General features: G+C 40.0%; 1 protein-coding gene across 6 annotated transcripts in view; it reads left to right on the forward strand.

Annotated features, from left to right (window-relative positions):
- Positions 1 to 17566, forward strand: part of myo6a (myosin VIa) — a 65961-nt gene that overhangs the window by 14301 nt on the left and 34094 nt on the right. For all 6 annotated transcript variants that reach the window (XM_041249506.1, XM_041249507.1, XM_041249508.1 and 3 more), the window contains exons 2-12: positions 1633 to 1775; positions 5167 to 5236; positions 5365 to 5438; positions 6678 to 6807; positions 7806 to 7911; positions 8176 to 8231; positions 8639 to 8736; positions 8823 to 8987; positions 10244 to 10324; positions 15347 to 15527; positions 16758 to 16902. In XM_041249506.1, coding sequence (XP_041105440.1) covers positions 1659 to 1775; positions 5167 to 5236; positions 5365 to 5438; positions 6678 to 6807; positions 7806 to 7911; positions 8176 to 8231; positions 8639 to 8736; positions 8823 to 8987; positions 10244 to 10324; positions 15347 to 15527; positions 16758 to 16902 — 1223 coding nt within the window. In that variant the 5' untranslated portion in view covers positions 1633 to 1658. The remainder of the gene's footprint in view (positions 1 to 1632; positions 1776 to 5166; positions 5237 to 5364; positions 5439 to 6677; positions 6808 to 7805; positions 7912 to 8175; positions 8232 to 8638; positions 8737 to 8822; positions 8988 to 10243; positions 10325 to 15346; positions 15528 to 16757; positions 16903 to 17566) is intronic.

Genomic DNA, 17566 nt, shown 5'->3' on the forward strand with positions numbered 1-17566 from the left:
GTCTGCAACAACAGACAGGCAGTGGTTTGGAGTCTGTGCATTTGTTTTTTGTTTTTTTGTTTTTTTTTCTCTGTATGTCATGTGTTATGCATTTCTCTGTATTTAAAGTATTATGGATTTTCTTGTTGTTACTGCATCTTGTAATTTCATTGCATTTCTCTCAGCGTTAGAGCATTCTGCCTGTGTTCCAGTGTTGCCCTAGGAAACCAGACCACCACAGCTTCATGTCTTTGTGTAAGAGAACTTTGCAGTACAAGGATGCATAGAAATTTGACACATTTAGAAAGAATTGATCCATTGGATTTTTTATCGCTAAATTATAAGTGTGAATGTTTGCCAAATTTCACTGAATAAAGTAAGTATTCAATAGAACATTGGAAGTCTTCCTTCCACAGTGACGGGGCTGTAGGTTGGGCTCAGTCCAAGCGAATGGCTTATTGCTGTGGGTAATAATGCAGTACAATACAAACTTACAATACAGTGCCCCTGATACTTAGTCTTCAGAAACCTCTCTGATAAAGTAATTGTGAAGAATAGTTTAAGCATTCTTCCGAGTAATGCAGTTAGTTTGTTCAGGTTTGCTGTCACACATTGGGACAGTATGTATAGTACAGCTCCAACTCTAGCAGCTTTTGGTAGCTACAGTGTAGATGTATTTTTTTTTTTTTTAGTATTGTTTTTTAAACTTTATTTTAATACATTGTTACAGGCAATGGTGTATTTCATTGACATATGTAGATATTTTTCAATCTGGAGTATAACTTGTAAAAAGCACTCAGCTGTACACTGATTATTTAAAACGATCTGCACACTATGTCATTTCCTTTTCTTTTTTCACTGTGTTGGTGAATACTGTAAGAAGGTTATTGTGAATGTGGAGATGTCTTCATTGGTTTAATAGCAGCACTGTAACGTGCATTCAGAACTGGGCAGACACATGGCAAATGACATTTAATAGAGAAAAGTGAAGGTACTGCAAGCAGGCAATACAAATGTGCATTATAAATACCACATGGGAGTGTGACAGGCTGGCGAGTGGATAGAGGCCCAGAGACAGGCTGCAGTTCAAAAAAAAAATACTTTTATTAACACATAAAAACAAAATAAAAGGGCACAAGGGCCAAAACAAAGGTATTTAAACATGAAAAACACAAAGCAAAACTTACAGAAAAGGTTTCCAGGCTGGGCGATGCCTTCACTGAACCAGAAAAATCCAAAAACACAAAACAGCAAACCAAAAAGCAGCAAGCACCACCGTTCGCATTCTTCCTCAGCTCCCTCTTCTCCCTAATGGGAAGCTGAGACCTTCTTTTATGTCAAGTGGCTGGGTGCTGATTGATCGTTAATTACTCCAATCAACCCCAGCCATGTGAACACAATAAACCCAGGCAGGTAGGGGAATTTAACCTCATCTCTGCCAATCTAAAGGGCAGAGCTCTGCTCTGCCACAGGGATTTACTGAAATTGAAGAAGGAATCTATGAAATAGACTCAGAAATGTCTCTGTCTACACAATGTGGGGAAGCTATAAATAATTGTATTTAATTTTTTTTCTTTATTGGAGATATTTTTGTATTTTTTTTTTTTTAAGGCAGTATCAGTAATGTGCGCAATCCTGTTTTCTTCTCTCTAGGGGTCCCAGTATAGCTGTATTCAGCGATGGAGGATGGGAAGCCAGTGTGGGCGCCCCATCCAGTTGATGGGTTTCAGCTGGGCACTATTGTAGACATTGGTGCCGACTCTTTAACAATCGAGCCGCTGAAACAGAAGGGCAAGGTAAGTGTCAACTTTACTTTAATACAAAGCTTTTTGAGAGGTCAGGCGTTCAGGCTTTATAAACCTAAAACTCAGTACTAGGCCCTGCTGTTGCTCCCATTATCCACTGCTAACAATGTGGAGGTGCATTTAAAGAAGTAGACCCAGGGGCTATGTGGCATAGTGGGTTTCAGTGGGGGCTAAGTGGTGCACAGGCCTCTCCCTCTATATTCAGCGGTTCCAGTGATGACTTACCAGGGAGAAAAAACGCTCAGTACAAGCTCTCATAAAAAAATGTGTTCTTTCTGTTGTCCTTTCTATACCTCTTCCAAACCATGATACCAAAGCAGGGTAGTACTGTGGTCTCCCATTGTAGCAGCGTCTGTGTATACCGTACTGCGTATGTATTTAGTCCCTCACCTTTTATTTCAATCATAGAGCTCTTCACTCTTAAGTCGTCCATTCCTCCACCCACACAGACAGTGGTTTATTTTAAAGAGCCACAACACAAGGAATCTCCGAATTCATTCTTTAGTCTAATTAAAAACTAATACCTCCCCTGCCCAGCTCTGGTTTCCTCCTGGCAAGATTGGAAACACACTGCATGTTTAAGTGCTGTAGACATAAAGGTTGTGTGAATTGTTTTTAAATAAAGCACACACTTCCTCACAGTAGACGCTCCTGACCTGTACAGTATTCTGTATTATATCCACTGTTTGATTTGAGATTGGCAGAGCCGTCACACTTTTGATAAAGTACTGATTCTTTACGAGAGACTGTCTCAAAAGCGATGACTCTCTCTAACTTCCTTGAAGGAATTTGTTGTGGTAATGATGTGTCCATCTAGAGGAGTTTAAACTTCATGCAGATGTTCAAGATCAGCCTGGTGGCCATACACCCTATTAACAGAGCTATGGCAGATGTTTCTAGGGATTTCTTTTTTTTTCAAACTAATGCATTAATATGTATTATTTGTAAAAGCCCCCTGGAAAAGACAGAAGAGTCTTATTAAAATGGGTCCTATCACCACTTCCTTTTTAAAAAGAAAACAGACAGTCTAACATTAGGGGAAAGATTAATTTGACTTGCACTATGACGGTGCCTGCATGTACAGCGCCTGCGTCAAACAACAGTCTGTACTGAGCCTGTCCACCATTCACATCCTGAAATAACTGAAGAAATATCTATTCATTACTTTATGGCCCAAATTGAAATACAGACGTGCAGTGTAAGTGGTGGTCATTAGTAAAGCTGGGTTCAGTGGTGGACATTATCTTCCTGGCAGCCGGAGGTTTGTGCTGCACAGAGGCACAATAACAGTTCTGTTCATTCATAGATTATTTGTGCCAGTAAACTGAATCAATCTTGCCTGATCTGTGCATGCAATGGCCAGTCAGATAAATGTTTGGACAAAAGAGAGTGCATGATACTATTTTGAGATTCACAATAGCGTATTGTGTTCCCCTGAATTTGGGCTGTAAAATTTATCATTACATTTCTGTACTTGTTTTTAACACATTAGCATAATGTATAGTCAGTGTTTTTCTGTTGGCTTCCTATATAAAAAAAAGACCTACACATAGCCCAAGTTACATCATCTTTAATTTAAAGTGAACAGTGGAATCCTGGCAAACCGATGCCTTGCATTGGGAATAGAGACATTTTGACTTGAATGAATTCACCTCATGGCTGTAATATTTATCTCTAGTTTATTTAAAATAAAAAATAAAAGCAATAGAAATGCAAACCAGGAAGTCGTTCCTGGAGCAATTGTAAACCAAACACGTGGTGTGCATTTCCATCGTTCAGAAATAAGCAGGTGGAGATTGGAGAGATCTGTGTTTCACACTTCAGAGAATTGAGTAAAATCGGGATGAAACATGTTAAGGACATTCTTTAGCACGAGATGGATAGTATTGCAATCTGGCAATCAGCAGCTGTATTAGCCACTTTTACATTGTTGCACAAGATGTGATCGTTCTATAGAAAGCCTTTATTTCATGGGGGGTCCTTCCACACCAAGTGGACTACATTTTTGGGTGTTCCCCACCTCACCGTCATAGATACTTTTGATGTTGCATATGGAAGTAACTGGAAGTGTTTTGGGAAGAATCCCATAATAACTCTCTAATAGCTATCATAATTTTTTTAATTATTAATGTGTCTTGATATTTGCTGGACACACAAGACTGCTCTTCTATTTAATGAGGTGTTTATTTAGTCTGTGTATTTACAGACATAGTTTTCTTTTTTTTTAAATTATTAGTCCTTTTATTACGTTTTCACTGGTAAGTACACTTATAGACGCCAATGCAGTTACTGTATGTTTTGTATACAATGCACCATAAACTTTAAGTATTGTATTAAATTACATTTTATGTAATACTTTATCCATGTGTACCTGATGATAGATGATGACATGGTAGCTGTATCAGTCCGGAGATGATAGACAAAGAGAAGAAGATGTGATACCTTTTATTGGACTAACTAAAAAATAATCACAATTTTTAGTTAGTCCAATGAAAGGTATCGCATCTCCTTCTCTTTGTCCGTGAGTAACCTGAAATAGAACTAAGAAAGATGTGACTTAACCTTTTATAAAGTGGCATCTTTTCAAGTGCTAAGAATTTGAGGGCAGCCACTTATTTCTGAATCCATGAAGGACTGCTTGTATTACAGCCTTGTGTGTGTGCTCATAAAACCCTGTAACCTGCTGTTTCACACGGCTTAACCAAGTCAGCGGTACAGTATGTGTGAAAGATTTTAGCTGTAGAGTTTGGATTGAGCTGCTTGTATTGCTCCAGTGAGAGAACGTTGTTTTCCCATACCCAAGGACAGGGTTTTATTTAACCTGTCGCTGTGAATGGTAATGTGGTGTGTATACTACAGGGGAGACATTGAGCTCAGGTGCTCTGTGCTGTGTTAGCCAAGATACAAAAAGTAATATTTCCCTGCAGCCCCCAAGCATTGCAGTTATTTCTGTACTAGAGGTCTGTGTCTCCTCAGTTTAGTAAACCTGTATGAGTGTAATTCAGGTGACTTTTATTTGTATTGCTATTCACAGTACCTTCAACAGTATGTTATCCCAGATCAAATTCAATACAGCCCATCCAGACAGGTGACATCCTGTGGCATTTAGGCTACAAATAAATCAATAATTAAAATGTTACCTGTTGTAAAATGCACCACAGATTCATATCGGTCAGGTGCAGTGTCTACAAATCCTGAATCTGGCAGAATGGTGAGGAAAGGCAGAGACCGGACATTGTGAGACTCGGCGAGGTTAAGATGTAATTATTTCTGTGTGTGGCTGAAACTGGACTTTCAAAATGTTAGTCATCACAACGTGAGTTATCTGCAAAATAATAAAATGTAGCAGGCTTGCTTATTTATTTATTTTTTTCTTCTATAGACTTTCTTGGCTCCCATCAATCAGGTATTCCCAGCTGAAGATGACGGTGACAAAATTGTGGAAGACAACTGTAAGCATGCTAGTGTACAAAAGTGCTCCGTTAATTGAACGTGTTTTTCTAAGCAGAGTCTAGGGTCTCAAGTCTTGACTAACTTTATGTACTCTAATATTTTTTTCCCTGTCTTTGGTCTTTTTCAGGTTCTCTTATGTACCTAAATGAAGCCACACTCCTAAATAATGTTAGAGTGCGGTATAGTAAAGATAAGATCTATGTAAGTATTAAGAAGATATATGCACAATGTAGATTTAAAAAAAACATAGTTCTAGGTAGTTTAATTGCATAATGGGTTGGTGTCATCCTGCCTTTAATCACTGGGAGATCCAAAGAGCAAAGTCTATACTCTTTTACAGGATATGTGTCGTTTCAAAGGACAGTGTAATGGTTAAGCTGAACGGCCACTGGCTGGCTGGCATCGACAATGCCGCCTTCTTCATCATTTAAAATGAATCAAAATACCTGCATGCTATAATAGGCCCCCGTCTCAGATGACTGTACTGATCCCCTAACACTGCTATCATGTTGCCCAACTGAACTTAATGAGGTCTATTAAAATAACATGGCTTCCCCTTGCCATCTGCCCTGCGCGTGGCAGCTGTACAGTGGAAAGGGAACACCGACGCAGTATCTGTTTATACAGATGCCATCTAGTGGAGGATGGAGGTCGTGCATGTAGACATACAGTGAGTTACACTGACACATTGATAGCTCGATTTCTATTTGAAAGATGGACCCTGTTTTTAGTGCCAATTCTACGTAATTAAATATGTGAGTGTAAGGACCCCACAAGATTGTTTTGTTGCACTTTTCCTCCCTGTTCATTGTGGTTTCAGATAACGCTAACATTGTCATTATTGTCAACTGAAGTGGAATATGATAGAATTATTTATTAATTTAATAAAACCAAGTACAGGTGACTGTCTGCTTTAAAGTTGGAAAGGGTCAGGTTGAATAGCAATTTGATAGCTTGTGGTGTTCCTATCTGAAAGCAATTCATACGGTATCAGAGTGCTTTATTTCAAAGTAAATTCCCTCCTATTAAACCATATGTGGTGGTGTAATAAAACTTGCCAGACTTTTTCGATAAGACCTTATGTATCTAGTTCTGTGGTATTAAGTAAAAGAACATACTACTTGTGTTTGTAGTTTGAGTGCAGGTCACTGTACATGACAGTGCAGTTGAATCTCATTGTTGCTCATCGAATGAGCGTTTGTTTGGAAATGCTTAACCTTTACAGCATTTCCAGACTAAACCATTGATTGACTTTGAGAAAAGCAAACGGAACTCTGCCAGAGAGGATGAATCTGTCAACTCCCAGTATAATATTAAAGAGTTTTGTTCTGTTTAAGTGCGCACAGCCCACGCATGTCTCATACTAGCAAACAGGGATCTTGAAGACACATAGCGTGCAGATTGCTGATTAATGACAAACTTTTCCTGTTTCGTTTTCAGACATATGTAGCCAACATCCTGATTGCAGTGAACCCCTACTATGACATTCCCAAACTGTATTCTCCAGAGACCATCAAGCAATACCAGGGCAAATCCCTGGGTACTTTACCCCCGCATGTCTATGCAATCGGTATGGAATGGACCAATAATGTAGGACAAAGGGAGCATTTTCCCTGCAGCCTTTGGCTTTGTCAGTCATTTGCACCTCCTGTAACCACAAGATTAGAACTCACAGGAGTCCTGCCTTGACTATAACCTCCAAGCAAATACATCCTACTGCCCTGACTGTAACCAAGCAAATACACCCCACTGCCCTGACTGTAACCAAGCAAATACACCCCACTGCCCTGACTGTAACCAAGCAAATACATCCCACTGCCCTGACTGTAACCCAGCAAATACACCCCACTGCCCTGACTGTAACCAAGCAAATACACCCCACTGCCCTGACTGTAACCAAGCAAATACATCCCACTGCCCTGACTGTAACCAAGCAAATACATCCCACTGCCCTGACTGTAACCAAGCAAATACCCCCCACTGCCCTGACTGTAACCAAGCAAATACATCCCAGTGCCCTGACTGTAACCAAGCAAATACACCCCACTGCCCTGACTGTAACCCAGCAAATACATCCCACTGCCCTGACTGTAACCAAGCAAATACCCCCCACTGCCCTGACTGTAGCCTCTAAGCCAAATGCATCACTCAGAAAAAGGCTGGTCTTAACCCTTCATTCCTTTGCTTTGTATTTTTGGATGTGAATGAACGTCCCTTTGTTTCAGAGGTTGTGGTTCCTCTGATATCTGTACTGGTAAAAGTGTAGAGTGTAAAATAAAAGTCTTGTGGATTGGTTGTTAATAATCCATAAAGTAGGTTTTGGAAATTTAAAAAAATAGCACAAAGAACAGACTGTTGCAAACATAAGTGTCCCAGACCTGCCCAGTTTAATATTGGTTATCTATTCAAATGTTGGTGTCTTCCCTTCAAGTAGAAAGATGGCACTATATAATGATCAGGAATGATGACTTTAGTTAGCCACACTGTAAATTGTTATTGCTGTATGTATTAGATGTCGCCAGATTATATGATGTGGATAACCTATGTGTTTGTATTTATTTTTTTCAGCTGACAAAGCTTTTCGTGACATGAGGGTGCTGAAAATGAGCCAGTCCATTATTGTGTCTGGTGAATCAGGAGCTGGCAAGACTGAAAACACTAAATTTGTTCTCCGGTATATGTTTTAGGAATCTAAACAATATATTGAAATGACGCTTGTACCAAGGCTGAACTCCAAACTGCTGCGTTTGTATTGACCAGTGAAATGGTACACAGACTGAACAGCATATAAAAATGTGTGAACATCTAGTATAAGTCTAGCAACAGTGGAAGGGTACAGGCAGAAGGATTTAGATGCTGGTTGTAATGAAAGCTGTTTTGAGCTGGTTCCTTCAAGTGAGCTCAGCTTTTAAACTTGTAATCTTTCTACATTTCACAGCTACTTGACAACATCCTATGGTACAGGTCAAGATATTGATGAGCGAATAGTAGAAGGTATGTTTCTTCTGTGTGTTTTTATTGTTTGTGTGTGTGTGTGTGTGTGTGTGTGTGTGTTTGTGCATGTTTCTTTTGTTTCATTAATAAAAGTGGCTGTAATTTTAATTTAACACTTTTCATCACTCACATTTAAAATTGTATCATAGTGCACGTTTTCACAGTGAAGACATATTATAAATGAAGATTTAAAGTTCATCATAGTAAGGAACAACAGAAGAAAGAGTATTGAAGCTTTTAAAGTTTCCTAGCAGTGTTTCTCCATGTAAGAGGTTTGTCCACTTTTACCTGTCCTCTTTTTTTGTATGACTTGTCATAAAATCTGTTTGATGTTGTGCAAAAGTAATTTGAAGCTAACGTTATTACAATTTACAAGTTATTACCCTCTCTTGCTCTTTCATTTACAGCGAATCCTTTGCTGGAGGCCTTTGGAAATGCTAAAACGGTGCGAAACAACAACAGCAGCCGTTTTGGAAAATTTGTAGAGATTCACTTCAATGAAAAGGTATTGCATCTCCTTTGCAAATATACAATAAAATAAAGCAATGATGCAATTTAAAAATAAACTACCTTGTGTGTGTTTTCAATTAGAACTCTGTGGTTGGAGGGTTTGTTTCCCATTACCTGCTGGAAAAGTCCCGCATCTGTATGCAGAGTAAAGAAGAACGCAACTACCATATCTTTTACCGTCTCTGTGCGGGGGCTTCTGAGGACATTCGGAACAAGTTTCATTTGAACTCTCCGGAGAGCTTCAAGGTGAGTGCTCTACCAGTGCACCTCTGTCTTTGTGATTTGGGGTAAGGTTTGGGGAGCATATCTAAATGGCTTGCTTGTCATGCACACATACAGTATACAAATAAGTTATAGCATTTGGCATTGCTCAAAAGCCTTAAAGGGCACTTAAGGATCTTTTTTTTATTTTATTGTGTTACATGTTCACATGTGTTGTTACAACTGTTTACATAAGTTGTGTGTATTGCTTTAATTATTATTTTTATTACATTTTGACCACTTTTGTTTAAACTTTTAAATTGCATTCCCTGCTTCAAGATGGCTTCCCATGTACCTGCATAGACCACTCAGAACTACATTTCCCATCATCCTCCTGCTCACATATGTAACTGACATGCATGGGAAAAATGTAGTTATGAGAAGTCCAATGCAGGTACATGGGAAGCCATCTTGATGCAGGGAATGCAATTTAAAAGTTTCAAAATGTAAAAAAATTAAATAATACACACCTTACGTAAACAGTTGTAGCAATACGTGGGAACATGTAACACAATCAAATAAAAAGGTCCATATGTACCCTTTAACATAAACACACGTAGCATCATAAAGCAATGTGGAATTCTGATATAATCCGTAAGCATATAAAGCCATGCAGAATTTGTTTTTCCCCCCACATAATTGGAAGGATACTCACTTCTGTGTTTAATGGCATCTGTGGTGCACATTAAACATGTGTGTGTTTGTAAGCTTTTCCTCTCTCAATGAAAAGCATGCTACATTTTATTTTCATGTTGCATTCGGTCAGCTATCGTAGAAACAGAAACCCATTAGAATATTTTGTTCACTGCAGAATTTGCAAACGTTCCTAATACTGCATGTGATATTCTATGTAGAACATTGCCTGTGAATGAACCTTGTTCTAAATAGTAATAACTACTACCACCCCCTACATTAACCCCTTTCATTAGAATACATGCATTACTTGTGACATGTAAAAACGTTGGCTCCCAAGGGTAAATTTACAGGGAGAATGGGGTTATGGGTTTTGTAAAAGCTAATCGCCACTATTTTATCATGGTCCTGACACCAGTAATATATTATTTGCATTCTCAACAGGGGGTATGCTTTTCATTAGCATACGTTTTATTTGTCAATGCTGTCAGTGTTCTGCACCATGACACGGGAGTGTGGCATGCTATTGAATGTTTGCTGAGTATTCAGTTTGGAACGTATTACATGAAATAAAGCCTGTGTGTGTTTTGTACCCCTGCTTGCTGTAGTATCTCAGCCGTGGCTGCACCAGGTTTTTTGCCAGTAAGGAGACTGATAAACAGATCCCACAGAATCGCAAGAGCCCTGAGGTATAGTATATATTTAATTGCCGCCTTGTAGCATTACCTTTGAAGTCATTTATGGCCTATAATTTCCCAGAAGTTTAATCTTGTTTAATTCATGTTTGAAATGCAAGGAAATACATATTATTTAAAAGTTATTTGTTCAAAAAAAAATTTTGTATACTGGTTGTCATGCTATAAGCACATCTTGTTTTTTTTTTATCTTTTCTGTAAGTTCAAGAGCCTAGTCAAGGGCTACAGTATATAATCCCATTCCCTAAAAGTGAGGCAACTCAGGAACACCAACAGATTCAAATGTGTTCTTCAGTACTGACAGCCTGCACTGCGGCCATCACCTGATACCTAGGTTGTAGGTGCCCTTGTACATCACATCCCTCCTGAACAGTAGTAAGATCCCTAGGAGGAACCCGCCCATCTGTTCATCCATATGTTCAACCAGTTTGGAAACCAGAATAACTGTTTTTATATGGGTATTAAAGGATTAATGGATTCAGTGGAATTTAATGAAGACGCAAGGCTATGTAAAAGTGGGTACTTAAAGTACTTATCAAAGACTTCAGAGCTGCATATGGTAACTAGAATTATCTCCGGAATATTTGCTTGACCTTTGAAACCACCGTACTTCTGGAAAAAGTTAACATTATTGGAAATCAGATCAAAGCATAGAAGACAGATACCCACAGCCATCTAGCAAAGATGAGTGTGTGTGTGCGTGCGTGCATGTGAATGCTAAAGGTTTTTATTATTATTAAATATGTGTAGGTTGCTTAGGCAAGGATATGTCTTTGATAATTAGCCTAAATGGTGCAGATTTTATAACTGAAATTTCAGTACTAAATTTTAAGGGGATAGGGATATATATATATATATATATATATATATATATATATATATATATATATATATATATATATATATATATATATAGGCTAATTATCAAAGACATATATAATTCATGTGATATATCCCTAACTCTAAACCTAACCCTCTCTTTTCTGACACAATTGTGCACTTACATATATGGTGCAAAAAGATTTACACACGAGCTACATTGTTTGTACCTATGCATAATAACATAGTAAATATATGTGTACTTACACATAATTACAAAGTAACTACTATGTAGATACACAGCATTTAGACACTTCGTGTAAAGTGTTACCTATTACTGGAGATGGCTGTAAGTGTGCTACATAGCTGACAACCAGGGCAAGATTACTGGCATGCTGAGCGTCCTGCAATGAGACAATGTTGTTCTATGAATGCTATGACTGTCCTCTAATGATTATGGTTTTTAAATCTTCTTGTTTTCCACTGCTTCTTCTCTATATGATATCAGGAGGATGAGGTGATTGTTTTTATATACTGGGAAAGTGTTTTGTGATATAAATGGCTGAGTGCCTGTATGTCAGGTTTTCCATTAGTGCTGGTTGAAGTGAGGCATTTGCATGAGTTAGCAGAGAGGTGCATGGGAGAAGAGGGATAGATTTTGAACATGTTGATTATTTGTTTAAACTGTAGGAATGTCACAGTAGAGGAACACTACTTTTGTTTTACACATTTTTTAATTTGTTATCGTTATTGTACTATCTTCAGAAATGTTCTGAGAATACAGATGCTGCTGTGTTTAAATGAGTACATATTTCATCAGAGATTTCAACTGAAAATCAGATTGTCTTGAAAGGGATACTGAACAGAGAAGAAAGTAACTTGTATTAAACAAATGACCAGATCACTGCTGTTCTTTTCACCTCCACAGTCTTCCATTGATCTTTAGGAAGAAATATATGTATATCAGTGTTTGTTGTTTGTATTTAATGTGTTAATTTAAAATAGCCACAACCTAAATTTTGCCATTTAAATACAAGTTAATTAAAGTATACTGTACACACTATACTGCTTACTGGAAGATTCATTCGGATGCTTTTGTTTGACCACTGTGTTTATTATTCAGGCTGTAACCACAGTACATTTGGCAGTACATTTTCACCAAAGGGCAAAATGCCTTGCTAGATTTCTGCAACACCCTTTTGAGAGCCTTGCAAGTGAAGTAGGGAAGGGTATGTTAATCAGCAAAGTCAATGAGCCTTTATTCCATTCACATCGACAGGCCTGGTGCTGCCTGGCATTAGCAACACATTGTAAAGCTGGTATAGAACATGATGTCGACTCTGCTGGATTACTGATGCAGCGACCTTGGCTCTACTGGCTAGATGGGTAGATGGAGGGTGTTTCCACTAACACTCAGCTTCACCTCAGACAGCACAGTTTTGTTTCTCATACCCAGCGGGGCTAAAATGTGCTGTTTTGCACGGAACTACATCATCGAAAGGTGTGCTAGAGAGACACGCTGTTTTCTACCTCTTTTGTGTGATGAAACCTCTAGACTACTGACTGCTGCGTAAAGACTGAAAATAAAAATGGCCACAAATGTTTATTCAACTTCGTCCAGCTTCACTTTTTTGCATATATTTAAGGCTTCTGTTTTCCAGGTTTTTTCGGTGCTTATTTTTAGCTATTTTCAAGTTTTATGTAATCTTTTTTTTTTTTTTTTTCAGGGCTTTCTTTTTTGATATACTTTATGAAATCAGAAAACGATTGAGAGCGAACAGCCAATCAACTTCCAGATCTAACGGGCTTCTATTTTGCATAGATGCTCGCTAGAATGTTGAAGTGCTTAACTGTGAATTAAATTTTAAATCAATCCGCGCATAAATACTGGCTTTTTCCTTAACATTCTACTCTACAACTAATCTGATAACATAGAAAGCTAATTAAACATACTTTCTGCCGCTGGTCTAGAAACAAGCAAAATCATGTCTGTGACAGGACACCGTAATGAAGGCTCAGTTCACAGCTACTGGACAGCATATCAACAGGTTAGACACGATTGGTCCACACTTCTGCCATCGGCTGGATCCAAACAATACCCTCCCTCAAAACCAGCCAGTCATCTGCCAACTCTGTTCTAGTTCTTTCCGCAACAGCCAATCCATTCCCTGCCTGCTTGACAACATGAATTGATTAACCATTTCCACAGTTTTTCCGGTGTTTATTGGCTATCCACCAATTTCTTTTTTTTTTTGTATCAGGGGTGTTTTATCGGTTAAAACCGACAATCAGAAGCCCTACTTGTATTCAATCAATCCCACACTCCAACTACTTTTACTGTGATCTTTACTGCCACACTACCTGACAAAATAACACTGAAATGCAGACAGCCATCTTTGACCGCACCTCGCCCAGACTGTCCCGCTCAGCTACACCTGGAGAAAGGCAGTGGAAACACCCTCCATTTACATCTACACCTCGCCCAGACTGTCCCGCTCAGCTACACCTGGGGAAAGGCAGTGGAAACACCGTCCATCTACATCTACACCTCGCCCAGACTCTGCCGCTCAGCTACACCTGGGGAAAGGCAGTGGAAACACCCTCCATTTACATCTACACCTCGCCCAGACTGTCCCGCTCAGCTACACCTGGGGAAAGGCAGTGGAAACACCGTCCATCTACATCTACACCTCGCCCAGACTCTGCCGCTCAGCTACACCTGGGGAAAGGCAGTGGAAACATCCTCCATCTACACCTCGCCCAGACTCTGCCGCTCAGCTACACCTGGGGAAAGGCAGTGGAAACACCCTCCATCTACACCTCGCCCAGACTCTGCCGCTCAGCTACACCTGGGGAAAGGCAGTGGAAACACCGTCCATCTACATCTACACCTCGCCCAGACTGTCCCGCTCAGCTACACCTGGGGAAAGGCAGTGGAAACACCGTCCATCTACATCTGCACCTCGCCCAGACTGTCCCGCTCAGCTACACCTGGGGAAAGGCAGTGGAAACACCCTCCATCTACACCTCGCCCAGACTGTCCCGCACAGCTACACCTGGGGAAAGGCAGTGTAAACACTGTCCATCTACATCTACACCTCGCCCAGACTGTCCCGCTCAGCTATACCTGGGGAAAGGCAGTGGAAACACCCTCCATCTACACCTCGCCCAGACTGTCCCGCTCAGCTACACCTGGGGAAAGGCAGCGGAAACATCCTCCATCTACACCTCGCCCAGACCCTGCCGTTCAGCTACACCTGGGGAAAGGCAGTGGAAACACCCTCCATCTACATCTACACCTCGCCCAGACTGTCCCGCTCAGCTACACCTGGGGAAAGGCAGTGTAAACACCCTCCATCTACATCTACACCTCGCCCAGACTGTCCCGCTCAGCTACGCCTGAGGAAAGGCAGTGGAAACACCCTCCATCTACACCTCGCCCAGACTCTGCCGCTCAGCTACGCCTGAGGAAAGGCAATGGAAACGAGGCATATGATTCTAATTTTCTGTTGTTTTTTTTAATCTTGATACTATATATCCTGTTATCACATTACATGGCAAAACTTGACAAATTAACAGGTATGTTTTCCCCAGGCTACAAAAACTAAAATGTGTTGCTCTAAAAGCTGAATGATTTAGCACAGTATTTTATGCACTCCTCAAAAATAAACGGGACACAATGCACCCTATAATACACTCCCATTATACCATCGTGCCAGTATACTGTGACATTCTTATGGTATTTTGTAGTGTGTGTGTATAGGAATATTCAACTTAATGAAACAGAAGATTTCAAATATTCTCTAAATACTTGGGGCAGCAGGCTGAGTGAAATTTGCAGTGCTGTTTTTGACAGATGTTTGGACTGGATAGCGCAGGTTATGTCTAATGTACTTGCCTTGCATGCTTATAGTAAAAATAAAATAATGTATATTTGTGCTCTTGTGTAAAATATATTGTGGCCTAGCTTGTATGCCACATCTCTGCTTTATTTAATGTGTTTTTGTTTATACCAAGCTTATGAAAACTGCATGGTGGAGAGGAAAGCTGAGTAGATATGTGTTTTAGAGCACTTTCAGAATATAAATCTATATTCAGTGAAAATGAGTAAGTTCTGTAACCGCAGCAAACATAATGCATACCATGGGACTTACAAACTGCGTGTCTGTTTTGTTAATGTGGTTTTGTATCTGTTAGCATTTAAAGCAAGGTGCTTTGAAGGACCCCTTGTTGGATGATCGGGATGACTTCAACAGGATGTGTGAGGCCATGAAGAAGATCGGTCTTGATGACACGGAGAAGCTGGATCTTTTCAGAGTGGTTGCTGGTGTTCTGCACCTGGGAAACATTGACTTTGAGGAAGCTGGCAGCACCTCAGGTTAGATCTCTTGTAATCCCCACCTTGGGCTGGTGAGGAATGCATATGTGCTTGTCTTGTCCAAACACAATAGGGATGTCAGCAGTGTATTTCTGTTGATCTGGTAAAGACGATCCCTTCTGCTTGAGTGTTCAGTACTGAAGAGTGCATTCCTCTTTTGTTTAGCAGATTGGGTATAGGGTTAGTTGCAGTGCAGAATTATCTCATTTAAGATATTACCAGTCCACATAACCAGCTTGTGCTACTGTGTGTACATACTGTGTCTTTACTCTAGTATTTTTAATCATATGTGTGAATTATTACACCTGTGTGAGTGCCCAGGACAGAGAGGAACCCGTCATTACAGATAACAGAACTGTATGGACTGTTTAATTGTAATAGATAGGGTGTGCTATATCTTTAACGGTTTGCACAGCTGACTGTATAAGTTCTGTTCCACATGTGTACAAATGTGTATAGTATTACAAAGAACTCACAACAGCACAAGAGGTAGTATACAGGCTGGTGGAGCAGTGGTTAAAGAAAAGGGTTCATTACAAGGAGGTTCCAGGTTCAATCTGAGCCACTGACTCCCTGTGTGGGACCCTGAGCAAGTCACCTAACCTCCTTGTGCTCCGTCCTTCGGATGAGACTTAAAACCGAGGTCCTATTGTAAGTGACTCTGCAGCGGTTCTTGATGCATAGATCACCCCCTAGTCTCTAAGTCGCTTTGGATAAAACCCTCTGCTAAATGGCTAATTAATAATAATACATTTAAAACTACAGCCAGCTATCTTTACAGCCAGCTGCTCTCACCAGCCAATAAACCCCAGACAGGATGTAAAAATTACATTTAGTAAAGAAACTGTCAGGTTTTCAGCATGTATCTATTCAAATGTGGCATTCTGTCATTTATTACAGCTTCTGGGCAAATTTTCTCAGAGTAATACAGTATAGCTGAAGAATATACTTTCCCAGTCATATCAAATCAGTTAGAGCACTTGGTACTCGAAGGCTGCCCTTTGACACTCTTTGCAGGCAGCCTGGCCATGATTCTGGAAGACTGAATTGATCTCAAGCAGCATTTTATGCATGCTAGTCAGGGAAGTCAATGAATGTGGGTTGGGAAAGGGCAGGCAACGTTCCTGGGGGAAGGGCAGGCAATGTTCCTGGGTTTCAGTACGTTTGAGTTGCAGAGAGGAATACAAATCCCAGCTTCTCATTAATCTCTATTTTCATATTGCTCTTCAGGTGGGTGCACCCTGAAGAAGTCGTCCAGCCAGACCCTGGAGTACTGTGCAGAGCTGCTTGGTCTTGACGAGGAAGATCTGAGGATTAGTCTGACCACAAGAGTCATGCTGACAACAGCAGGGGGCGCCAAAGGAACAGTAATCAAGTAAGAGACCTCACATTGATTTTCCTTAAACAGATGTAGAAACCTGCAGGCATGAGTCATTAAAACCAGCTCTTCTGGTGTTTGCAAGAAAAAGAAGGATGGATTTTCTTGTTTTTGTTTATATGAAAACAAATTGCTTTGGGTTGGACATAGTACAGTAATATTCTTCTTTTGTCATTGTATTACAAAGAAAACTGCCCAATCAACAGAAGTAGGATTTTCTGTAAAAATAAATTGTGTCTTGCAGATCTGTTATTCTGCCCAGTTTGTGTGTAAAGTGCCAGGCCAGTCTAATTGGACATGTCTTTCCACCAGCCTTTCAAAGAGAGGTCTAGTGATGCTAATGAGGAACAGTAGCCATGGAAACCTTACAAGTGCAGAGTGCAGTAGGGTCCACTAGAGCTGAACATGTCTCTTTCTGAATGGTTGTCAATGCTGCTGTTGTCTGTCACTGCATTACATCAGTGTAGGGGTGCAAGTCAGTTAGGTTTGCTTTTTTATTAATTCCTTCAGCTGTTTTTGACATCCAATCGTTTCTTCTAAAAAATCGAAATGAAAGTTTCAAACTGAACGGGAACAGGGCAGTATTATTACACACATGGTCCTTCTTGTAACCGTGATACACAGTGCAAAAAGAAAACATGAATGTATTAATAGACATTAC

This window comes from Polyodon spathula, chromosome 5, assembly GCF_017654505.1.
Source record: "Polyodon spathula isolate WHYD16114869_AA chromosome 5, ASM1765450v1, whole genome shotgun sequence".
NCBI lineage: Eukaryota > Metazoa > Chordata > Actinopteri > Acipenseriformes > Polyodontidae > Polyodon > Polyodon spathula.